Raw genomic sequence first — 25,000 nt, forward strand, 5'->3', positions numbered from 1 at the left:
GTTTGTTTGACTATCTTATTTGAAAATTAATAAAAATGTTAAATATTAAAAAAAACAACATACAACTGTTGGATGTATATATAAGGAAGTCCTCCAAAAGGAATACCTCCAATGTACTCTGCAAATACAGCACATAATAACACAACATCACAGTGCTGATGAAATTTGAACCCAACAGCAATTTTTGGGTCAATAAAACAATGGGAGCCTGGCTATGTCTAGATTCTGAAAATGGCCTTAGGGTATGTGCGCACGTTGCGTACTAGCCCAGCACCGTAAAAGGTGCGCTTCAGAGCGCAGCTGAAAAGCTGCGTTCTGAAGCGCATGGTGCCAGCGAGAACGTGCGGTCTGCCTGCAGCTCCTGCCATAGACCGAGCAGGGGCTGCCGGGAAAGCGCACGGAAGAAGTGACATGTCACTTCTTTTTGCGCAGCGCTTCGGCAGTAGCCGAAGCGCTGCGCTCTAAAACGCCACGTGCGCACGGCCCCTGCACAATCTCCATAGACCGTGCAGGGGACGCAGGACGCATGCAGTTACGCTGCGCTACAAAGCGCAGCGTAACTGCATGAATTTACGCAACGTGCGCACATAGCCTTAGACAAATCCAAAAAGGATCGTCGGGGAGATGTTTGAATTCTGCATTAAATGTCAAAATGTCATGGTCAACTAGGGCTGTACAGTGAGTGAACTCAAGTAACAGACCATGATAATTTTTGGACACAACCCATTCCTTCCCAAACACAGGATAAGAACATACCCCTTGACGTAGATATCGCTCATTTCTTCTCCAGTAATACTCTTCTCATCGAGCAGCACGTCTTTTGTGTTCCAAACAACCACGCGGAGCACGTAGCTACAGAAAACACATCAGGTTATAGTCATCGCCATACAAGATCCAAAGAAGACAACGACCTGTAACCGCTGAACTCCATATATACAAGAGAAGAGTCAGTATATGAAAACAATGGCTCCCAGGAAAAAGTAAGCAAGGGTCTGCAGAAATTATCTAAAACCAATGTGTAGTAGTTATTTTCTGATTCTCATGGTACATAATTACGAATACTGCTCCATAATAGGTGACATCTTTTGGACTGATAGCCATAGACAGAAAGATCTAGACCTACATGGCTAAATATGCATGAAGGAAGAGGAAATAGTACTAACAATCCTGGAAAAACAAGGTAGGATCCGGAAGAAGATTAGTAAGTGGAAAATGAAGATGTGTACATGGAAAATCCAAATGTAGATGTTTTTACACAGCTTACTTTTTAGCTTTACGTGGTGCAATATTGAATGGTGGTCCCGGAGGTCCCAAGCTTTTGGGGAAAACATCTACCCACATTTCCAGTTTCCCCTATAATAAGAATAAAAATTGAACTAAAAAAAAAATTATATGTACACATATCCATTATATATATATATATAATATATATATATAATATATATATATATATATATATATATATAATATATAATATATATATATATATATATATATATAATATATATATATATATAAATAATATATATAATATATATATATATATATATATATATATATATATATATATATATATATACATACATATACATACATACATACACACACATACATACATATACATACATACATACATACATACACACACATATACACGTATATACATATACACATATACACATATATACATACATGTATACATATACACACACACATACATATATACACATACACACACACACACATTATAGATATTAAATATGATACATTACATTTTAATACATCTACAGTTAAAGAGTATGGTAGGTTGGTAGGTTAAAGAGTAAGCATTGTTTTCATTTTTATTTTTCATAAATCAATTGTACACATGACAATATGCAACTTTATAATGTATCTTATCAGAGAAATCTGCTTTTTTCACATAGACAAGACATTGATGAGGTTGATGACCACTGTGCCAAAAATGGGCCCCTGATCCCAACTGTAGGACTTGGACCCATCCTTACTTTTTATTGCAGCCACCTCTCCTTATTACACATCGGAGAGGTGGCTTTGCGTACATATAGTCCTCTCTCTACTGAGGTCTATGATAATTATGGAGACAAACAAATCAGACTCAGACTGGCCCACAGGAGAACAGGAGAATCCTCCAGTGGGCCCGTTTGCAGTAGTATGTAACTTTTTCCCCCCAAACATGATCAGTAGTTGTTACATCATTCACTTTACAAACTACTCAGTATATTATTATATTGAAGCATAAGTAAATTTGAGAATGTAATATTTGCCCGTAGTTGATCAGTGGGCCCTCCAGAGTCAATGTTACTAGTGGGACTCTACCTCCATAGTCTGACATGGTTTTGTCCTCATCTTGTTCTTAACTGCACAGGTGTCACGACTAGAGTTGAGCGCGGTTCACGGTTCTCCAGTTCGCGGCTCGAGTGATTTTGGGGCTGTTCTAGATCGAACTAGAACTCGAGCTTTTTTGCTTAAGCTCGATAGTTCTAGATACGTTCGAGAACGGTTCTAGCAGCAAAAAAACCAGCTAATTCCTAGCTGGCTTTCCGCTGTAATAGTGTGAGTCACTCTGACTCACACTATTATGAGATTTCAGTGTATAGTGTGCGGGAACAGCGCATTCAGATCACTGCTGTATGGATAATGGCGATCGCCATTTTTTTTTTTTCCTTGTCTTCCTTCCCTAAGCGCGCGCGTGTAGTGGGGCGGGCCAGCATGTCAGCCAATCCCAGACACACACACAGCTAAGTGGACTTTTAGCCAGAGAAGCAACGGCATGTGTGATAGGATGTCCATGTCACATGTCCCTGCATTATAAAACCGGACATTTTCCTCCAGCACGCCATTATCTGCCTTCTGCGTCCTTGGTGTGAGACATCACTGGCGCAGCTCCTATCGCCAATACTGCTGTATACGCTCCATACACAGCGCTGTACAGCTTAGAGATAGCACTTTCTATCAGTCCTTTTAAGGGCTCATACCGGCAGGGTAAGAGCCATAGGTGACAGGTCCTGAAAACAGAGTTTAACAGCTACACAAGACGACAGCGTCTGTGTAGCTAAGGTCAGGGATTTCCTCGCTGCATTTCCCCATTAGGAGGGATAGAAAGGCAGGCTTCCTTTCCTCTACCCAGAGACCCACAGCCCTGCCACTGTACCCTCCTGCCCTTTGCACACTCAAACTCATTGTTACTAAGCCATTATACTAGCAAACACTGAGTGAATTTTAGTGGCATCCTAAACGTGGCTGTTGGACTTCTGTATTGTCCCACTAGTGCAAAGATATTTGCAGCACGTCTGCCTGCATTGCACACTCAAACTCATTGTTACTAAGCCATTATACTAGCAATTTATGCTGCCAGTTTAAGGGCCGTAGTTGCATTGTCAGGGATAATTATTCTTTATTATTCTGCTGTAAATAAAGCTAGACCACCGCTGCAATCTACACCACCTCTCAATTTTTACTACCACATTTTAAGTGCACAATCTTGTCGCAATCAAAATGAGTGGCAAAATGACAGATGCTGGTGGAAAGGGGAAGAGGCGTGTTGGAAAAGGAAAAAAAGGGTTTGTCCGTGGGGAAGGTGGCAAAGCTCCATTAACATCTGCTGAAGATAGACCATCTACCAGGAAAAGTAAGATGTCTACTACTTACCGTGAACAATCCGATGTGCTCCCTTTTTTACGGACACGAACAACAGGAACAAAAGGTAGATGATGGCCAAAAAAGTTAAATGCTTGAATGGATCTCAAGTGGTCCAACAAGTGCCCTCTCAGCCACTTCAAGTACCGCATCCAAAAAACACCAGTCCTCTGAGTTGTCATCCCAATCAAACTTGCTTTCTCCCAGCTCTGAAGTCTCCATCAGCCCTGCACAGTATGGTGGAACTGAGATGGCTGAGTCTGCAGAGCTGTTCAGTCACACTATAGCCTGGGAATCAGAGGTCTGCTCCCAAGCTACAGTGAGCACAGACCAGGAAATGGTCTGCAGTGATGCCCAGAACCTTTGTGACTCAGATTCAGGGCGTGAGGACCAAGTTTCTGAGCATAATGTTGACCCTTTGTCACAAACTAACACCTGTGGTTATAGACAATGAGGAACATACTGATGACAATGAGACGCAGATACCAGATTGGGATAACAACTTAACTATTCGGTCAGGGCAAGAAGAGGCTCGGTCTGAGGGTGAGGGGAGTGCAAACACAACAATTGATGAGGAAGTTCTAGATCCCACCTACTGTCAACCCACAGTCAGGCACTCGAGGAGGTCAGAGGCGGTGGAGGAGGATGCAACCGACGACGAAGTTACCTTGCGCCTTCCTGGACAGAGTCGGAGCACTGGTAGCACGTCTACAACTGCATCATCAGCCATCACTCTGCCTCTGAGTCTGAGCACTAGTCGGGGGGGGCTCAGCAGGTCGCATGCCCTCTAAGCCTTGCCTAGCCTGGTCCTTTTATGACATAGAAAAAGATCGCCCAAATTATGTGATGTGTAAAATTTGTCGTGATTCTGTTAGTAGAGGTCAAAACCTCAGCAGTTTGACAACTTCTTCCATGAATCGTCACATGAATAAATATCATAGGTCCCAGTGGGAAGCTCACCATGCTGCAATGCGGCCTAGCGGAGCGAACCATCCACGGCCTGCCCCTTCCAGTGCATCCGCGCGCTCTTCATCTTCTAGGACTGTGGGCACAGCTGTCACACCTGGTTTTCCACGCACAACTTCCACCACTGTAACCGCAACAGGCACTTTGCTTGGTAGGTCATCAGTTGGTTTGGAAGGGGAAACAAATGCGTGTGTACAGCTCTCTCAGACATCCATAGCACCAACGTTGGATGAAGGCAACATCATGTCTCCGCCTGCACTTTCCTCACAAACCTGCATTTTTCCAGGGACACCCTCCTCAACACCGTCTACACACAGCAGCCAGATCTCTGTCCCTCAGATGTGGACAAATAAAAGGCCATTTCCTGCGACCCATGACAAAGCTAAGAGGTTGACTCTATCCCTCTGTAAGCTCTTGGCTACCGAAATGCTGCCTTTCCGCCTGGTGGACACACAGGATTTTAGAGACCTTATGTCTGTCGCTGTGCCCAGTACCAGATGCCCAGTCGCCGCTACTTCTCTAAGAAAGGTGTGCCCGCGCTACACCAGCATGTCGCACACAACATCACCGCTTCCTTGAGAAACTCTGTGTGTCAACGGGTGCATTTTACCACCGATACTTGGACCAGTAAGCATGGACAGGGACGTTACATGTCGCTGACTGGGCACTTGGTAACTATGGTGATAGATGGTGAAGGGTCTGCTGCACAAGTCTTGCCATCCCCACGACTTGTGTCAATCCTCTGTCTGTCCAAGTTCCGCCACTGCTTCTGCCTCCTCCACCTCATCTGTGTCCTCCACCTCCGCCCCAAGCCTGCCTGGTCAGGCCACCAGCGTTCTCACTGCGCAGAAGGAATCACGCACCCCTCATTACTATGCTGGCAGCAGAGCGCAACGTCATCAGGCGGTCTTTAGCTTGACATGTCTTGGGAATAAGAGTCACACAGCTCAGGAGTTGTGGTCAGCTCTGCGGTCCGAGTTTAATAAATGGTTGTCTCCACTCAACCTGCAGGATGGTAAGGCCGTTTGCGACAATGCTGCAAACCTGGGTGCGGCCCTTCGCCTGGGCAAGGTGACACACGTACCTTGTATGGCTCACGTGTTGAACCTTGCTGTCCAGCAATTTTTAACACACTATCCCGGCCTAGATGGCCTTCTGACCAGGGCACGAAAACTGTCTGCTCACTTTCGCCGTTCAAGCGCCGCAGCTGAGCGACTTGCATCGCTCCAGAAGTCTTTCGGCCTGCCGGTTCATCGCCTGAAATGCGATGTGCCGACACGCTGGAATTCGACTCTCCACGTTACAGCGACTGTGGCAGCACCGCCGAGCCCTGGTGCAATACGTCATGACGTATAGCCTGGGCCAACGAGATGCAGAGGTGGGGAAGATCACCCTGATGGAGTGGTGTCAGATCAAGGACCTATGCACCCTTCTGCACAGTTTCGACATGGCGACGAATATGTTTAGCGCTGACAATGCCATTATCAGCATGACAATTCTAGTCATTTACATGCTGGAGCACACGCTAAACACTATTCGGAGTCAGGGGGTGGGACAACAGGAAGGGGAGGAACTACAGGAGGATTCATATGCGCAAGATATAACAACATCTCCAAGGTCCAGACGTTCATCATCACCAACGCGGCAGGCATGGGACCATGGGGGACAGGGAACAACAAGGGCGCATGGTAGCAGGCGAAATGTTGAGGAAGGTGCAGGAGAACATGAAGAAATGGAGGACGAACTGTTCATGGACATGGAAGACTCAGCGGATGAGGGAGACCTTGGTCAAATTTCAGTTGAAAAGAGGTTGGGGGGAGATGTCAGAGGAAGAAAGAACGGTTAGCACCTCTATGCCACAAACACAGCGTGGACTTGGTCTGCATGGCTGCGCAAGACACATGAGTGCTTTCTTGCTGCACTACCTCCAACATGACCCTCGTATTGTCAAAATTAGAAGTGATGATGACTACTGGCTTGCCACACTATTAGATCCCCGGTACAAGTCCAAATTTTGTGACATAATTCCAGCCATAGAAAGGGACGCACGTATGCAGGAGTATCAGCAGAAGCTGTTACTCGATCTTAGCTCGGCTTTTCCACCAAACAACCGTGCAGGTTCAGGGAGTGAATCTCCCAGTTGTAACTTGACAAACATGGGACGGTCTCGTCATCTTCAACAGTCTACCCGTACCAGTAGGACTGTATCTGGTGCTGGTAACAGCAATTTTATGGAATCTTTTCATAATTTTTTTAAACCCTCCTTTGCTAGGCCAACAGAGACAACAAGTCTAACACATAGTCAACGGCTGGAGAGGATTATACAGGAGTATCTCCAAATGAACATCGATGCCATGACTTTGCAAATGGAGCTTTGCTCATTTTGGGCTTCAAATCTTGAAAAATGGCCAGAGCTCTCCACTTACGCCTTGGAGATTATGTCGTGTCCAGCTGCCAGCGTTGTCTCTGAACGTGTCTTCAGTGCTGCTGGGTGTGTGCTGACAGATAAGCGCACGCGTCTGTCCAGTGACAATGTGGACAGACTGACGTTCATCAAAATGAACAAGTCATGGATCCGCAAGGAATTTACTACCCCTGTGTCATCCTGGGGAGAGTAAATGCTTGTGGATTTGGAATGTACTTGATGCAAATCAAAACATCCTGTTTGCAACTAGGGCACAAGTGCTGCCACTGATGGGGTGTCTGTGTGGCCCAATTTTTTGAAAAAAGGGAGACTCCGCTTGGAGTAACCCTTACTTACATTGTTTTTAAAAGGAGCCAAAATGAACAAGTCATGGTTCAGCAAAGACTTTGCTACCTACCCCGGTGTCATCCTGGGGACGGTTAAGGCTGGCGTATTTTTGAATGTGCTTGATGCAAATCTAGCTGTGAAGTGTACAACTGGGGCACAAGTGCTGCCACTGAAGGGGTGGGTGTCTGTGTGGCCCAATTTTTGGAAAAGAAGGGAATTTTGTTTACTTACCGTAAATTCCTTTTCTTCTAGCTCCAATTGGGAGACCCAGACAATTGGGTGTAGAGGCCGCACAAAGTATTACACTAAAAGTGTAAAGCCCCTCCCCTTCTGCCTATACACCCCCCGTGCTCCCACGGGCTCCTCAGTTTTGGTGCAAAAGCAAGAAGGAGGAAAAAAATTATAAACTGGTTTAAAGTAAATTCAATCCGAAGGAATATCGGAGAACTGAAACCATTCAACATGAACAACATGTGTACACAAAAAAACAGGGGCGGGTGCTGGGTCTCCCAATTGGAGCTAGAAGAAAAGGAATTTACGGTAAGTAAACAAAATTCCCTTCTTCTTTGTCGCTCCATTGGGAGACCCAGACAATTGGGACGTCCAAAAGCAGTCCCTGGGTGGGTAAATAATACCTCAAAATAGAGCCGTAACGGCTCCGTCCTACAGGTGGGCAACCGCCGCCTGAAGGACTCGCCTACCTAGGCTGGCATCTGCCGAAGCATAGGTATGCACCTGATAGTGTTTCGTGAAAGTGTGCAGGCTCGACCAGGTAGCCGCCTGACACACCTGCTGAGCCGTAGCCTGGTGCCTCAAAGCCCAGGACGCACCCACAGCTCTGGTAGAATGGGCCTTCAGCCCTGAGGGAACCGGAAGCCCAGCAGAACGGTAAGCTTCGAGAATTGGTTCCTTGATCCACCGAGCCAGGGTTGATTTGGAAGCCTGTGACCCTTTACGCTGGCCAGCGACAAGGACAAAGAGTGCATCCGAGCGGCGCAGGGGCGCCGTACGAGAAATGTAGAGTCTGAGTGCTCTCACCAAATCTAACAAGTGCAAATCCTTTTCACATTGGTGAACTGGATGAGGACAAAAAGAGGGTAAGGAGATATCCTGATTGAGATGAAAGGGGGATACCACCTTAGGGAGAAATTCCGGAACCGGACGCAGAACCACCTTGTCCTGGTGAAACACCAGGAAGGGGGCTTTGCATGACAGAGCTGCCAGTTCAGACACTCTCCGAAGTGAAGTGACTGCTACTAGGAAAACCACTTTCTGCGAAAGGCGTGCGAGAGAAATATCCCTCATTGGCTCGAACGGTTGTTTCTGAAGAACCATCAGCACCCTGTTCAGATCCCAGGGTTCCAACAGACGTTTGTAAGGAGGAACGATGTGACAAACCCCCTGCAGAAACGTGCGTACCTGTGGAAGTCTGGCCAGGCGCTTCTGAAAAAACACAGAGAGCGCAGAGACTTGTCCCTTAAGGGAGCCGAGTGACAAACCCTTTTCCAATCCGGACTGAAGAAAGGACAGGAAAGTGGGCAAGGCAAATGGCCAGGGAGAAAAACCCCGAGCAGAGCACCACGACAGGAATATTTTCCACGTCCTGTGGTAAATCTTGGCGGACGTTGGTTTCCTAGCCTGTCTCATAGTGGCAATGACCTCCTGGGATAATCCTGAAGACGCTAAGATCCAGGACTCAATGGCCACACAGTCAGGTTGAGGGCCGCAGAATTCAGATGGAAAAACGGCCCTTGAGACAGCAAGTCTGGTCGGTCTGGTAGTGCCCACGGTTGGCCGACCGTGAGATGCCACAGATCCGGGTACCACGACCTCCTCGGCCAGTCTGGGGCGACGAGGATGGCGCGGCGGCAGTCGGCCCTGATCTTGCGTAACACTCTGGGCAACAGTGCCAGCGGAGGAAACACATAAGGGAGTTGAAACTGCGACCAATCTTGAACTAAGGCGTCTGCCGCTAGAGCTCTGTGATCGTGAGAACGTGCCATGAATGCCGTGACCTTGTTGTGCCGGGACGCCATTAGGTCGACGTCCGGCACCCCCCAGCGGCAACAGATCTCCTGAAACACGTCCGGGTGAAGGGACCATTCCCCTGCGTCCATGCCCTGGCGACTGAGAAAATCTGCTTCCCAGTTTTCCACGCCTGGGATGTGAACTGCGGAGATGGTGGAGGCTGTGGCTTCCACCCACATCAAAATCCGCCGGACTTCCTGGAAGGCTTGCCGACTGCGTGTTCCTCCTTGGTGGTTGATGTAAGCCACCGCTGTGGAGTTGTCCGACTGAATTCGGATCTGCTTGCCTTCCAGCCACTGCTGGAACGCTTTCAGGGCAAGATACACTGCCCTGATCTCCAGAACATTGATCTGAAGTGAGGACTCTTGCTGGGTCCACGTACCCTGAGCCCTGTGGTGGAGAAAGACTGCTCCCCACCCTGACAGACTCGCGTCCGTCGTGACCACCGCCCAGGATGGGGGTAGGAAGGATTTCCCTTTCGATAATGAAGTGGGAAGAAGCCACCACCGAAGGGAAGCTTTGCCTGAGAGAGGGAGACGTTCCTGTCGAGGGACGTCGGCTTCCTGTCCCATTTGCGTAGGATGTCCCATTGAAGAGGACGCAGGTGAAACTGCGCGAAAGGGACTGCCTCCATTGCTGCCACCATCTTCCCTAGGAAGTGCATGAGGCGCCTCAAGGGGTGTGACTGACCTTGAAGGAGAGATTGCACCCCCGTCTGTAGTGAACGCTGCTTGTTCAGCGGAAGCTTCACTATCGCTGAGAGGGTATGAAACTCCATGCCAAGATATGTCAGCGATTGGGCCGGTGTCAGATTTGACTTTGGAAAATTGATGATCCACCCGAAACTCTGGAGAGTCTCCAGAGTAGCGGTGAGGCTGTGCTGGCATGCCTCTTGAGAGGGAGCCTTGACCAGCAAATCGTCTAAGTAAGGGATCACTGAGTGTCCCTGAGAGTGTAGGACCGCGACTACTGTAGCCATGACCTTGGTGAAAATCCGTGGGGCTGTCGCCAGGCCGAACGGCAGTGCCACGAACTGAAGGTGTTCGTCTCCTATGGCGAAGCGCAGAAAGCGCTGATGCTCTGGAGCAATCGGAACGTGGAGATAAGCATCTTTGATATCGATCGATGCAAGGAAATCTCCTTGAGACATTGAGGCGATGACGGATCGGAGGGATTCCATCCGGAACCGCCTGGTCTTTACGTGTTTGTTGAGCAGTTTTAGGTCCAGGACAGGACGGAAAGACCCGTCCTTCTTTGGAACCACGAACAAGTTGGAGTAAAAACCGTGACCCTGTTGCTGAAGAGGAACAGGGACCACCACTCCTTCTGCCTTCAGAGTGCCCAGCGCCTGCAGAAGAGCATCGGCTCGCTCGGGAGGCGGAGATGTCCTGAAGAATCGAGTCGGAGGATGAGAGCTGAACTCTATCCTGTAACCGTGAGACAGAATGTCTCTCACCCAACGGTCTTTTACCTGTGGCAGCCAGGTGTCGCAAAAGCGGGAGAGCCTGCCACCGACCGAGGATGCGGTGTGACGCGGCCGTAAGTCATGAGGAAGCCGCCTTGGTAGCGGCACCTCCGGCGGTCTTTTTAGGGCGTGACTTAGACCGCCATGAATCGGAGTTCCTCTGATCCTTCTGAGGCCTTTTGGACGAGGAGAATTGGGACCTGCCCGCACCCCGAAAGGACCGAAACCTCGACTGTCCCCTCCTCTGTTGGGGTAATTTTGGTTTGGCCTGGGGTAAGGATGTTTCCTTTCCCTTGGATTGCTTGATGATTTCATCCAATCTCTCACCAAACAAATGGTCACCAGAAAAAGGCAAACCGGTTAAGCACTTTTTGGAAGCCGAATCTGCCTTCCATTCCCGCAGCCACAAGGCCCTGCGTATTGCAACCGAATTGTCGGCTGCAACCGCCGTACGGCTCGCAGAGTCCAGGACAGCATTAATAGCGTAAGACGCAAATGCCGACGTTTGAGATGTTATGGAAGCCACTTGCGGCGCAGACGTACGTGTGAGTGCGTCAATTTGCGCTTGACCCGCTGAGATAGCTTGGAGTGCCCATACGGCTGCGAATGCTGGAGCAAAAGACGCGCCGATAGCTTCATAGATGGATTTCAACCAGAGCTCCATCTGTCTGTCAGTGGCATCCTTGAGTAAAGCCCCATCTTCAACTGCCACTATGGATCTAGCCGCCAGTCTGGAGATTGGAGGATCCACCTTGGGACACTGAGTCCAGCCCTTGACCACGTCAGGGGGGAAGGGATAACGTGTATCCTTAAGGCGCTTGGAAAAACGCTTATCTGGACAAGCCCGGTGTTTCTGGACTGCCTCTCTGAAGTCAGAGTGGTCCAGAAACATACTCGTTGTACGCTTGGGGAACCTGAAACGGAATTTCTCCTGCTGAGAAGCTGACTCCTCTACTGGAGGAGCTGAGGGAGAAATATCCAACATTTGATTTATGGACGCGATAAGATCATTCACTATGGCGTCCCCATCAGGAGTATCAAGGTTGAGAGAGGCCTCAGGATCAGAATCCTGATCAGCTACCTCCGCTTCATCATACAGAGAGTCCTCCCGCTGAGACCCTGAACAATGTGATGATGTCGAGGGAATTTCCCAGCGAGCTCGCTTAGGCGGTCTGGGACTGCGGTCCGTGTTAGAGACCTCACCCTGGGATCTATGAGACACCCCGGGAGGACATGGTTGTTCCAATTGAGGGGAACCAGGGGGCAATGATTCCACAGTGCCCATGGTCTGAGATACCGGTCTGGACTGCAAAGCTTCTAGTATCTTCGCCATAGTCTCAGACAGCCTTTCAGTAAAAACTGTAAACTCCGTCCCTGTCACCTGGACAGTGTTAGCAGGTGGTTCCCCCTGGGCCACCCTTAGCAGAGGCTCCGGCTGAGTAAGTGCCACAGGGGCCGAGCAGTGCACACAATGAGGGTCAGTGGAACCTGCCGGTAGTGAAGTCGTACATGCGGCGCAGGCAGCATAGTAAGCCTGTGTTTTGGCACCCCTGCTTCTTGTGGGCGCCATGCTGTTGTCTCCCCTGAGCCACCCAGGAGGGTATATAGCCAAAAATCAACCGTGCACTATACAGTGTAAAGTATAGCCTATAATCATATAATCTATAAGTACACTTCTGCACAAGTGGGGCCAGCACCAGAGGTGCTGCTTACCGGCCGCTCAAAGCGGTTGTGTGGCCACCAGAATCCCTGCCTCGGTCTCCCAGAGCTTGTCTCCCCTCTCCAGCGTTAGAAGAGCTGACAGGAATGGCTGCCGGCGTCCTGAGGAGAGGAGGGGGCCGTGGGCGTGCCCTAGAAAGTGCGGGAAACTGGTGCCCCACTGTGCACAGTGAGGGGGGTGGAGTATGCAAAGCATGCTCCAGCCCTCAGTGCTGACATTCTGTACAGCGTCCCGCCCTTCCCCTGACTGGCAGGCCTGGGGGCGGGAAGAGAATGAGACTAGGCCGCAAAAGCCGGGGACTAGAGTTATAAGCGCGGCCGCCGTATAAGCGCGGTCGGCGCGGATGTCCCCGGCGCACTAACAGTCCCAGCCGCGCCGCATGTATAACAATGGCAGCGGCGGTCAGCGCGGTAGTCCCCAATACACTACACACCCAGCCACGCTGCAGCGTGTGATGGCACAATTGCGGTCAGCGCCGCGGTCCCCGGCGCACTAACACACCCAGCAATGCTGGAGTGTTTCTGTGCGCGGTCCCCACGGGGACACAGAGTACCTCAAAGTAGCAGGGCCATGTCCCTGATGATACTCGGCTCCATTATCCAGCAGACTCCCCAGGGGCTGTGGATGGAGCACGGTCTCAGTGCCTGGAGACCGATTAGGATCCCACTTCACCCAGAGCCCTAAATGGGATGGGGAAGGAAAACAGCATGTGGGCTCCAGCCTCCGTACCCGCAATGGATACCTCAACCTTAACAACACCGCCGACAAGAGTGGGGTGAGAAGGGAGCATGCTGGGGGCCCTGTTATGGGCCCTCTTTTCTTCCATCCGACATAGTCAGCAGCTGCTGCTGACTAATCTGTGGAGCTATGCGTGCATGTCTGCCTCCTTCGCACAAAGCAAAAAACTGAGGAGCCCGTGGGAGCACGGGGGGTGTATAGGCAGAAGGGGAGGGGCTTTACACTTTTAGTGTAATACTTTGTGCGGCCTCCGGAGGCATAGCCTATACACCCAATTGTCTGGGTCTCCCAATGGAGCGACAAAGAAAAGGGAGACTCCGCTTGGAGTCACCTTGCGGTGTTTTACATGATTTTAGAAGGGCGTGCCATTCCTATATCTGTGTCTCGTCCTCTTTTTCCTCATTACGCTCTTTTGTTTTTGCATGAGAATTTGTTCTTGTCACTTTCCCATGTGTTTGTGTTGTGTTGTGAGTTGTTTATCACCTTTTGGACACCTTTGAGGGTGTTTTCTAGGTGTTTTTATGTGTTTGTGATTGCCTGCCATTGTTTGCTATGCGGTTCGAGTTCGGTTCGTTGAACCGAACTCGAACGGGACCGCCGTTCGGCGAACCGACCTCGAGCCGAACCGCGACCGGTTCGCTCATCTCCAGTCACGACCAGCTGACAATCCAGTGACAGAGTGCTAGAAAATACCATAGATTGGCAGCACGTGTTATCTGACAGTTCCCCGTTTCTGCAGAAGCAGACTTTATGACCCTGAGAAACTGTCAGTTTTTCCTCTCAGATGCCAGCCTCTGACTTCCTTTATAAACCTCACCCTGGGGTGGTTTGGGTGCAGCTTATAGTTGTTCATAGCTGTGTTGTGCAGAGTTTGTCTCCTACTGCTCCAGAGACTTCTGTCGTTGCTGCTCGTAAGATAAGTGTTTGACTTTTGCAATATACTTGGGCTCAGGTGGTAGCATTTGTGTTTCACCTGTATGTTTTCCTTTTGTCTCCCTTGGTGCTAGCGGTGTTGACAAAAGCTCATACCCGGCGTCCTTACTTAGGGCCCAGATCAGGGTTTATTTAGGGTGAGGTATCCAGTTTGGCGTCAGGTTCGGTGCCTGTAGGGTCGGTGATAGGGCATTCCATTTCCCTTCCCTTAGCGTTGTACCAGTATAGCTTATATTCCAGGCCGTGACAACAGAATCCCCTAATGCCACCAGGGAAGATTGTAACAGGGCCAACAGGGTAGAGTGTATTTGACTTTCTAGAGTCCCAGGGTGGCAGCAATTCCAGGGCATGTGTAATATGTGCCCTACCTGTAATTGGCCTTTCACCATAATTCAACTCTAATGACCACCATCCAGCCATCTCTTCTCCAACATACTGGCCATAAATATAAACTTTTTCCCCAAATAAAAAGGAAGTACACAAGTTATTTTGGAAACTTGTGCATATATTAAATGTTGATATATTAGTTATATCCCCTAACACACAAGGGTAGACAGGCTTCATAGTCCTATAAAAGGCAGCCATGAAGGGCTAGCTATACAGGCTCTAAAAGGATTGCATGTCAACTGGAGGACACCAGGACATGATGATCACAGAAAAAAACAAACAAAAAAAAAAAACAATAAACACATTGTCAGGAATGGATATCCACTAAAGACACAGAAGAAACCAGACTCACTTGTGAGAGGTTCGGTTGGAAGGTGCTATACAATGTCCGGGTTTCAACATGTTCTGGAACAAGGCCCTGGCCACGGAGAACATAAAGAGCGAGCCGCTCGTTGGCAGATCCGAGGTGCTGATGCATTTTCTTGTTCGCCTCTACATAAAACATTATGATAATCTGCTATTAATAATCAGGTTATTGAATTACACATGTTCTATCCTCTGTCTGTAGGACTTTACGGTCAGAACCCAGTGAACGTGAACAGCTCGGACCAACAACTTCCCTTGAACCCTTCTGATATCTAGGTCGAATTCTGGCATTTGTATATATTGTTCTCTCTATATTCCCAGCGTATTACCATTATTTTTTATTCACACATACTAATACCTGGCTCAGTAAAGCAGCTGTTACATGAGCTATTCAAGCTTTGCTAGTTATGCTAGTCCACAGTCACCCAATAACTATCCCCAAACGTGTCAAATTAGGATTAATGAGGAAATAATAGGATAATGAGGATGCTCCTCTCCGTGAGAGCTCGTGGTTATTGGCCATGTCTTAAAGACACATCTGACCCTTCGGGAGCGGGACCTGGTTTCTAAGAATTAATTTAAGCATTGATGTTACCTTGTAACTTCCCATTCCCAATCATTACCCTATGAAGAAATTTAGCAGTGTCAACGGGAAAACCAAAAGTTAGCTTTGGGGTCCAAGAATTTCTAGTGCGGTGGTCATGAACAAGCACTGCCAATCTATTTACACAGAGGGCTCCTCATAATTGGTGGAAAAATCAGCATCCGACCCTAGCCATTTTTACAAAACTTACCTAGTATATTACATTGTTTATGGGACATAATGTATAAAGAAAAAATGGGGTCTGGCTTGGAGTGAGAAAGCTGTGGACCCTCTGCCGCCTTCACACAGATTGTGGGGCAGTAAGACATGCTTACATTGATGTATCAATAATCAGAGTGTGTGATAGTACAGCAAGGATTTGCAAGTTTATTACATCCTATTACAATTGTTATTTAAATTTTTTTATTAAATGGGTAGTAATCTTTAAAAATAAATTAGGTGAATTTCTTAAGATGAAGCCAATATCATAAAATGACCTACCATGGAATCAGGTGTTGTTGTGCTCAATAGGGTTAAATATTTTGGTAAGGGTTTTTTCTTCATTAGTTTTTATGAGTAATTTAACAATTTTCACACTAGCCGCTTGGTCTTATTTAGCACTCTGAGAAGCTAAGGTAAGCAAACAATAAATATAGCAATTCGGACATGCATTACTGCTGCTAAGGAAATATATTAAAAAATTGAGACACTAATAAAAAAGACAGTTTTATGTCAGCCCAGCAGCCAGTATCAAGGCGTATCTCTTATGCTGTGTCTCTACCTAAATGGCTCTATCTGGGCTCAACAGCCTACAATTTTATGGGCGGCCAGGAACCTATTAATAGGAAATTGAAAATCGCCTTAAGCTGGTGGAAAGGAGTGCTCAGTAAGAAGGCATGACCCTATAATCTACTGGAAACTGATGGCACTTCCTAATAGACAAATGTGAACAGGTGCAAATTAAATATGAACTATACAGTTTGCACCTGTTCACATTTGTCGATAAGGAAGTGCGATCAGTTTTCTTATTTTAGACTTTATGACCGTTTAATAAAGAAGGATGAATGCCGCGCTGCCGTGGAGGAGAGAGAGTCTATAATTTCATCAGTGATTTTATTTCAAAGCGTTTCAGAGAGATGCCCCTCTCCTCCAGGAATAATTCCTGAAGAAGGGCATCTCTCCAAAACGCATTGAAATAAAATCACTGATGAAATTATAGACTTTTTCTCCACCGGCAGCGTGGCATTCATCCCTACTTAATAAACGGTCATCTTCTACACCATGTGGAGCCACAGTCGCTGTGCCAAGCAAAACGCATTACAGTCAGTTGTGACTCACAGAACTTTACAAGGTGAGCTCCTTTAGTTGGTTTCCAACCCAGGTACCATCTGATAAGACCCTATCTTTGCGCTTCGTCTTCCAGTTTTTTCTACCGCAATCCCTCATGGAAATACGTTTTCCCTTATTTTACACTTGGATTTTTTAGATTCATATCTCCTGTCTTTTCAGGAAGAGTTTTCAGCAGGCTCTTTATCATTAGGGTCAGAATTACAATGAAAGGTAAAAATACGTGTTGTCACAGCTGACCGTGCTCCACCTCCCTTCACAATGAACTTTGTTTGCACATGCTCTGCAATCCAAAAGATAGGGTCTGAGTGTTTATTGTGACTTATACAGGTGTTGTTTCTTGAAACAACAAAGTAGGAATCTGGAATAGCTCTAGTTCAGACCTGGGCAAGGGGCGGCCCGCGGGCCACATCCGGCCCGCCTACTCTCTGTGACCGGCCCGCTTGGCTCAGGGCGTCCTTGCTGGCCGGTCACTGATGAGAGCAATCTGATCTGTTGTCCGGAGCTCCAGGCTCCGGGAGGCGCGTGGTCAGATTGCCCTCATCAGTGCCCGGGCAAATGCCGGGGCCCTGGAGAGCCGGGGGGGGCCCACTCGGCCTCGTCAGTTCTGGTGCCCCTTGGCCAGGGCCCACTCGCCTTAGTTCTGCTGCCCCCGGGCCGAGTTCCGGGGACCGCAGTCCTCGGCAGGAATCTGCGGCGCCATCCCTTTAAGGAGCAAAGACTTTCTGGTTGAACTTAATCTGTGGGCGGAGCTACCGGCCGGCGTCCTGCTCAGTCCCACAGATGAAAGAGTTGCAGTGCCAGCCAGCGACCCCCAGCACATTGCTTCTTTACGGCTCTGTGTGGGCCCCCTCAACACCGTGACTTGAGCGGTATGTGCCCTCCCCACCCCCCGATTTATGGGCCCTGGTGAGCTGTATGGGCTCTTCTCCCCCCCTAGGTGTATTCCATGCGTGCGTGTCTGTAGCAGAGCCATGCGTGCCTGTACGTAGCAGAGCCATGCGTGCGTGTCTGTAGCAGAGCCATGCGTGCGTGTCTGTAGCAGAGCCATGCGTGCGTGTCTGTAGCAGAGCCATGCGTGCGTGTCTGTAGCAGAGCCATGCGTGCGTGTCTGTAGCAGAGCCATGCGTGCGTGTCTGTAGCAGAGCCATGCGTGCGTGTCTGTAGCAGAGCCATGCGTGCGTGTCTGTAGCAGAGCCATGCGTGCGTGTCTGTAGCAGAGCCATGCGTGCGTGTCTGTAGCAGAGCCATGCGTGCGTGTCTGTAGCAGAGCCATGCGTGCGTGTCTGTAGCAGAGCCATGCGTGCGTGTCTGTAGCAGAGCCATGCGTGCGTGTCTGTAGCAGAGCCATGCGTGCGTGTCTGTAGCAGAGCCATGCGTGCGTGTCTGTAGCAGAGCCATGCGTGCGTGTCTGTAGCAGAGCCATGCGTGCGTGTCTGTAGCAGAGCCATGCGTGCGTGTCTGTAGCAGAGCCATGCGTGCGTGTCTGTAGCAGAGCCATGCGTGCGTGTCTGTAGCAGAGCCATGCGTGCGTGTCTGTAGCAGAGCCATGCGTGCGTGTCTGTAGCAGAGCCATGCGTGCGTGTCTGTAGCAGAGCCATGCGTGCGTGTCTGTAGCAGAGCCATGCGTGCGTGTCTGTAGCAGAGCCATGCGTGCGTGTCTGTAGCAGAGCCATGCGTGCGTGTCTGTAGCAGAGCCATGCGTGCGTGTCTGTAGCAGAGCCATGCGTGCGTGTCTGTAGCAGAGCCATGCGTGCGTGTCTGTAGCAGAGCCATGCGTGCGTGTCTGTAGCAGAGCCATGCGTGCGTGTCTGTAGCAGAGCCATGCGTGCGTGTCTGTAGCAGAGCCATGCGTGCGTGTCTGTAGCAGAGCCATGCGTGCGTGTCTGTAGCAGAGCCATGCGTGCGTGTCTGTAGCAGAGCCATGCGTGCGTGTCTGTAGCAGAGCCATGCGTGCGTGTCTGTAGCAGAGCCATGCGTGCGTGTCTGTAGCAGAGCCATGCGTGCGTGTCTGTAGCAGAGCCATGCGTGCGTGTCTGTAGCAGAGCCATGCGTGCGTGTCTGTAGCAGAGCCATGCGTGTCTGTAGCAGAGCCATGCGTGCGTGTCTGTAGCAGAGCCATGCGTGCGTGTCTGTAGCAGAGCCATGCGTGCGTGTCTGTAGCAGAGCCATGCGTGCGTGTCTGTAGCAGAGCCATGCGTGCGTGTCTGTAGCAGAGCCATGCGTGCGTGTCTGTAGCAGAGCCATGCGTGCGTGTCTGTAGCAGAGCCATGCGTGCGTGTCTGTAGCAGAGCCATGCGTGCGTGTCTGTAGCAGAGCCATGCGTGCGTGTCTGTAGCAGAGCCATGCGTGCGTGTCTGTAGCAGAGCCATGCGTGCGTGTCTGTAGCAGAGCCATGCGTGCGTGTCTGTAGCAGAGCCATGCGTGCGTGTCTGTAGCAGAGCCATGCGTGCGTGTCTGTAGCAGAGCCATGCGTGCGTGTCTGTAGCAGAGCCATGCGTGCGTGTCTGTAGCAGAGCCATGCGTGCGTGTCTGTAGCAGAGCCATGCGTGCGTGTCTGTAGCAGAGCCATGCGTGCGTGTCTGTAGCAGAGCCATGCGTGCGTGTCTGTAGCAGAGCCATGCGTGCGTGTCTGTAGCAGAGCCATGCGTGCGTGTCTGTAGCAGAGCCATGCGTGCGTGTCTGTAGCAGAGCCATGCGTGCGTGTCTGTAGCAGAGCCATGCGTGTCTGTAGCAGAGCCATGCGTGTCTGTAGCAGAGCCATGCGTGTCTGTAGCAGAGCCATGCGTGTCTGTAGCAGAGCCATGCGTGTCTGTAGCAGAGCCATGCGTGTCTGTAGCAGAGCCATGCGTGTCTGTAGCAGAGCCATGCGTGTCTGTAGCAGAGCCGTGCGTGTCTGTAGCAGAGCCGTGCGTGTCTGTAGCAGAGCCGTGCGTGTCTGTAGCAGAGCCGTGCGTGTCTGTAGCAGAGCCATGCGTGCGTGTCTGTAGCAGAGCCATGCGTGCGTGTCTGTAGCAGAGCCATGCGTGCGTGTCTGTAGCAGAGCCATGCGTGCGTGTCTGTAGCAGAGCCATGCGTGCGTGTCTGTAGCAGAGCCATGCGTGCGTGTCTGTAGCAGAGCCATGCGTGCGTGTCTGTAGCAGAGCCATGCGTGCGTGTCTGTAGCAGAGCCATGCGTGCGTGTCTGTAGCAGAGCCATGCGTGCGTGTCTGTAGCAGAGCCATGCGTGCGTGTCTGTAGCAGAGCCATGCGTGCGTGTCTGTAGCAGAGCCATGCGTGCGTGTCTGTAGCAGAGCCATGCGTGCGTGTCTGTAGCAGAGCCATGCGTGCGTGTCTGTAGCAGAGCCATGCGTGCGTGTCTGTAGCAGAGCCATGCGTGTCTGTAGCAGAGCCATGCGTGTCTGTAGCAGAGCCATGCGTGTCTGTAGCAGAGCCATGCGTGTCTGTAGCAGAGCTATGCGTGTCTGTAGCAGAGCTATGCGTGTCTGTAGCAGAGCTATGCGTGTCTGTAGCAGAGCTATGTGTGTCTGTAGCAGAGCTATGTGTGTCTGTAGCAGAGCTATGTGTGTCTGTAGCAGAGCTATGTGTGTCTGTAGCAGAACTATGTGTGTCTGTACTCTGTAGCAGAGCTATGTATGTATGTAGCAGAGCTATGTGTGTGTAGCAGAGCTATGCGTGTCTGTATGTATGCAGCAGAGCTGTGTGTCTGTAGGCATGTATAATGTGTATCTATGTATGTCAGTGTATATGGCTGTATAGATGTGTCCGTTCTATATGTATTTTTGTGAGTTTGTCTTTAAATATGTATGTGTACGTATGTGTGTCTGCGTGTTGATGGGGCCCACTGGGACTCTTCCGCCCGGGGCCCACAAAGAAGGGAATTTTGTTTACTTACCGTAAATTCCTTTTCTTCTAGCTCCAATTGGGAGACCCAGACGATTGGGTGTATAGGCTATGCCTCCGGAGGCCGCACAAAGTATTACACTAAAAGTGTAAAGCCCCTCCCCTTCTGCCTATACACCCCCCGTGCTCCCACGGGCTCCTCAGTTTTGGTGCAAAAGCAAGAAGGAGGAAAAAAATTATAAACTGGTTTAAAGTAAATTCAATCCGAAGGAATATCGGAGAACTGAAACCATTCAACATGAACAACATGTGTACACAAAAATAAACAGGGGCGGGTGCTGGGTCTCCCAATTGGAGCTAGAAGAAAAGGAATTTACGGTAAGTAAACAAAATTCCCTTCTTTGTCGCTCCATTGGGAGACCCAGACAATTGGGACGTCCAAAAGCAGTCCCTGGGTGGGTAAATAATACCTCATAATAGAGCCGTAACGGCTCCGTCCTACAGGTGGGCAACCGCCGCCTGAAGGACTCGCCTACCTAGGCTGGCATCTGCCGAAGCATAGGTATGCACCTGATAGTGTTTCGTGAAAGTGTGCAGGCTCGACCAGGTAGCCGCCTGACACACCTGCTGAGCCGTAGCCTGGTGCCTCAAAGCCCAGGACGCACCCACGGCTCTGGTAGAATGGGCCTTAAGCCCTGAGGGAACCGGAAGCGCAGCAGAACGGTAAGCTTCGATAATTGGCTCCTTGATCCACCGAGCCAGGGTTGATTTGGAAGCCTGTGACCCTTTACGCTGGCCAGCGACAAGGACAAAGAGTGCATCCGAGCGGCGCAGGGGCGCCGTACGAGAAATGTAGAGTCTGAGTGCTCTCACCAGATCTAACAAGTGCAAATCCTTTTCATATTGGTGAACTGGATGAGGACAAAAAGAGGGTAAGGAGATATCCTGATTGAGATGAAAGGGGGATACCACCTTAGGGAGAAATTCCGGAACCGGACGCAGAACCACCTTGTCCTGGTGAAACACCAGGAAGGGGGCTTTGCATGACAGAGCTGCCAGCTCAGACACTCTCCGAAGTGAAGTGACTGCTACTAGGAAAACCACTTTCTGCGAAAAGCGTGCGAGAGAAATATCCCTCATTGGCTCGAACGGTGGTTTCTGAAGAACCATCAGCACCCTGTTCAGATCCCAGGGTTCCAACGGACGTTTGTAAGGAGGAACGATGTGACAAACCCCCTGCAGGAACGTGCGTACCTGTGGAAGTCTGGCTAGGCGCTTCTGAAAAAACACAGAGAGCGCAGAGACTTGTCCCTTAAGGGAGCCGAGTGACAAACCCTTTTCCAATCCGGACTGAAGAAAGGACAGGAAAGTGGGCAAGGCAAATGGCCAGGGAGAAAAACCCCGAGCAGAGCACCACGACAGGAATATTTTCCACGTCCTGTGGTATATCTTGGCGGACGTTGGTTTCCTAGCCTGTCTCATAGTGGCAATGACCTCCTGGGATAATCCTGAAGACGCTAAGATCCAGGACTCAATGGCCACACAGTCAGGTTGAGGGCCGCAGAATTCAGATGGAAAAACGGCCCTTGAGACAGCAAGTCTGGTCGGTCTGGTAGTGCCCACGGTTGGCCGACCGTGAGATGCCACAGATCCGGGTACCACGACCTCCTCGGCCAGTCTGGAGCGACGAGGATGGCGCGGCGGCAGTCGGCCCTGATCTTGCGTAACACTCTGGGCAACAGTGCCAGCGGAGGAAACACATAAGGGAGTTGAAACTGCGACCAATCTTGAACTAAGGCGTCTGCCGCCAGAGCTCTGTGATCGTGAGAACGTGCCATGAATGCCGTGACCTTGTTGTTGTGCCGGGACGCCATTAGGTCGATGTCCGGCATCCCCCAGCGGCGACAGATCATCTGAAACACGTCCGGGTGAAGGGACCATTCCCCTGCGTCCATGCCCTGGCGACTGAGAAAATCTGCTTCCCAGTTTTCCACGCCTGGGATGTGAACTGCGGAGATGGTGGAAGCCGTGGCTTCCACCCACATCAAAATCCGCCGGACTTCCTGGAAGGCTTGCCGACTGCGTGTTCCTCCTTGGTGGTTGATGTAAGCCACCGCTGTGGAGTTGTCCGACTGAATTCGGATCTGCTTGCCTTCCAGCCACTGCTGGAACGCTTTCAGGGCAAGGTACACTGCCCTGATCTCCAGAACATTGATCTGAAGTGAGGACTCTTGCTGGGTCCACGTACCCTGAGCCCTGTGGTGGAGAAAGACTGCTCCCCACCCTGACAGACTCGCGTCCGTCGTGACCACCGCCCAGGATGGGGGTAGGAAGGATTTCCCCTTCGATAATGAAGTGGGAAGAAGCCACCACCGAAGCGAAGCTTTGGTTGCCTGAGAGAGGGAGACGTTCCTGTCGAGGGACGTCGGCTTCCTGTCCCATTTGCGTAGGATGTCCCATTGAAGAGGACGCGCGAAAGGAACTGCCTCCATTGCTGCCACCATCTTCCCCAGGAAGTGCATGAGGCGCCTCAAGGGGTGTGACTGACCTTGAAGGAGAGATTGCACCCCCGGCTGTAGTGAACGCTGCTTGTTCAGCGGAAGCTTCACTATCGCTGAGAGGGTATGAAACTCCATGCCAAGATATGTCAGCGATTGGGCCGGTGTCAGATTTGACTTTGGAAAATTGATGATCCACCCGAAACTCTGGAGAGTCTCCAGAGTAGCGGTGAGGCTGTGCTGGCATGCCTCTTGAGAGGGAGCCTTGACCAGCAGGTCGTCTAAGTAAGGGATCACCGAGTGACCCTGAGAGTGGAGGACCGCAACTACTGCAGCCATGACCTTGGTGAAAACCCGTGGGGCTGTCGCCAGGCCGAACGGCAGTGCCACGAACTGAAGGTGTTCGTCTCCTATGGCGAAACGCAGGAAGCGCTGATGCTCTGGAGCAATCGGTACGTGGAGATAAGCATCTTTGATATCGATCGATGCAAGGAAATCTCCTTGGGACATTGAGGCGATGACGGAGCGGAGGGATTCCATCCGGAACCGCCTGGTCTTTGCGTGTTTGTTGAGCAGTTTTAGGTCCAGGACAGGACGGAAAGACCCGTCCTTCTTTGGAACCACAAACAGGTTGGAGTAAAAACCGTGACCCTGTTGCTGAAGAGGAACAGGGACCACCACTCCTTCTGCCTTCAGAGTGCCCAGCGCCTGCAGAAGAGCATCGGCTCGCTCGGGAGGCGGAGATGTTCTGAAAAATCGAGTCGGAGGACGAGAGTTGAACTCTATCCTGTAACCGTGAGACAGAATGTCTCTCACCCAACGGTCTTTTACCTGTGGCAGCCAAATGTCGGAAAAGCGGGAGAGCCTGCCACCGACCGAGGATGCGGTGTGAGGAGGCCGTAAGTCATGAGGCAGCCGCCTTGGTAGCAGCACCTCCGGCGGTCTTTTTAGGGCGTGACTTAGACCGCCATTGAACGGAGTTCCTCTGATCCTTCTGAAGCCTTTTGTACGAGGAGAATTGGGACCTGCCCGCACCCCGAAAGGACCGAAACCTCGACTGTCCCCTCCTCTGTTGGGGTAATTTTGGTTTGGCCTGGGGTAAGGATGTTTCCTTTCCCTTGGATTGTTTGATGATTTCATCCAGCCTCTCACCAAACAAACGGTCGCCAGAAATTGGCAAACCGGTTAAGCACTTTTTGGAAGCCGAATCTGCCTTCCATTCCCGTAGCCACAAGGCCCTGCGTATTGCCACCGAATTGTCGGCTGCAACCGCCGTACGGCTCGCAGAGTCCAGGACAGCATTAATAGCGTAGGACGCAAATGCCGACGTTAGAGAGGTTATGGACGCCACTTGCGGCGCAGACGTACGTGTGAGTGCGTCAATTTGCGCTTGACCCGCTGAGATAGCTTGGAGTGCCCATACGGCTGCGAATGCTGGAGCAAAAGACGCGCCGATAGCTTCATAGATGGATTTCAACCAGAGCTCCATCTGTCTGTCAGTGGCATCCTTGAGCGAAGCCCCATCTTCAACTGCAACTATGGATCTAGCCGCCAGTCTGGAGATTGGAGGATCCACCTTGGGACACTGAGTCCAGCCCTTGACCACGTCAGGGGGGAAGGGATAACGTGTATCCTTAAGGCGCTTGGAAAAACGCTTATCTGGACAAACTCTGTGTTTCTGGACTGCTTCTCTGAAGTCGGAGTGGTCCAGAAACAT

General features: G+C 50.4%; 1 protein-coding gene across 1 annotated transcript in view; it reads right to left on the bottom strand.

Annotated features, from left to right (window-relative positions):
• MYOF (myoferlin) overlaps positions 1-25,000 on the bottom strand; it is a 228,741-nt gene that overhangs the window by 14,229 nt on the left and 189,512 nt on the right. The window contains 3 exon segments of the mRNA XM_075351623.1: positions 757-852; positions 1,265-1,353; positions 14,999-15,138. Of these exon segments, the coding sequence (XP_075207738.1) occupies positions 757-852; positions 1,265-1,353; positions 14,999-15,138 (325 nt within the window).

This window comes from Anomaloglossus baeobatrachus, chromosome 5 (assembly GCF_048569485.1).
Source record: "Anomaloglossus baeobatrachus isolate aAnoBae1 chromosome 5, aAnoBae1.hap1, whole genome shotgun sequence".
Lineage (NCBI taxonomy): Eukaryota > Metazoa > Chordata > Amphibia > Anura > Aromobatidae > Anomaloglossus > Anomaloglossus baeobatrachus.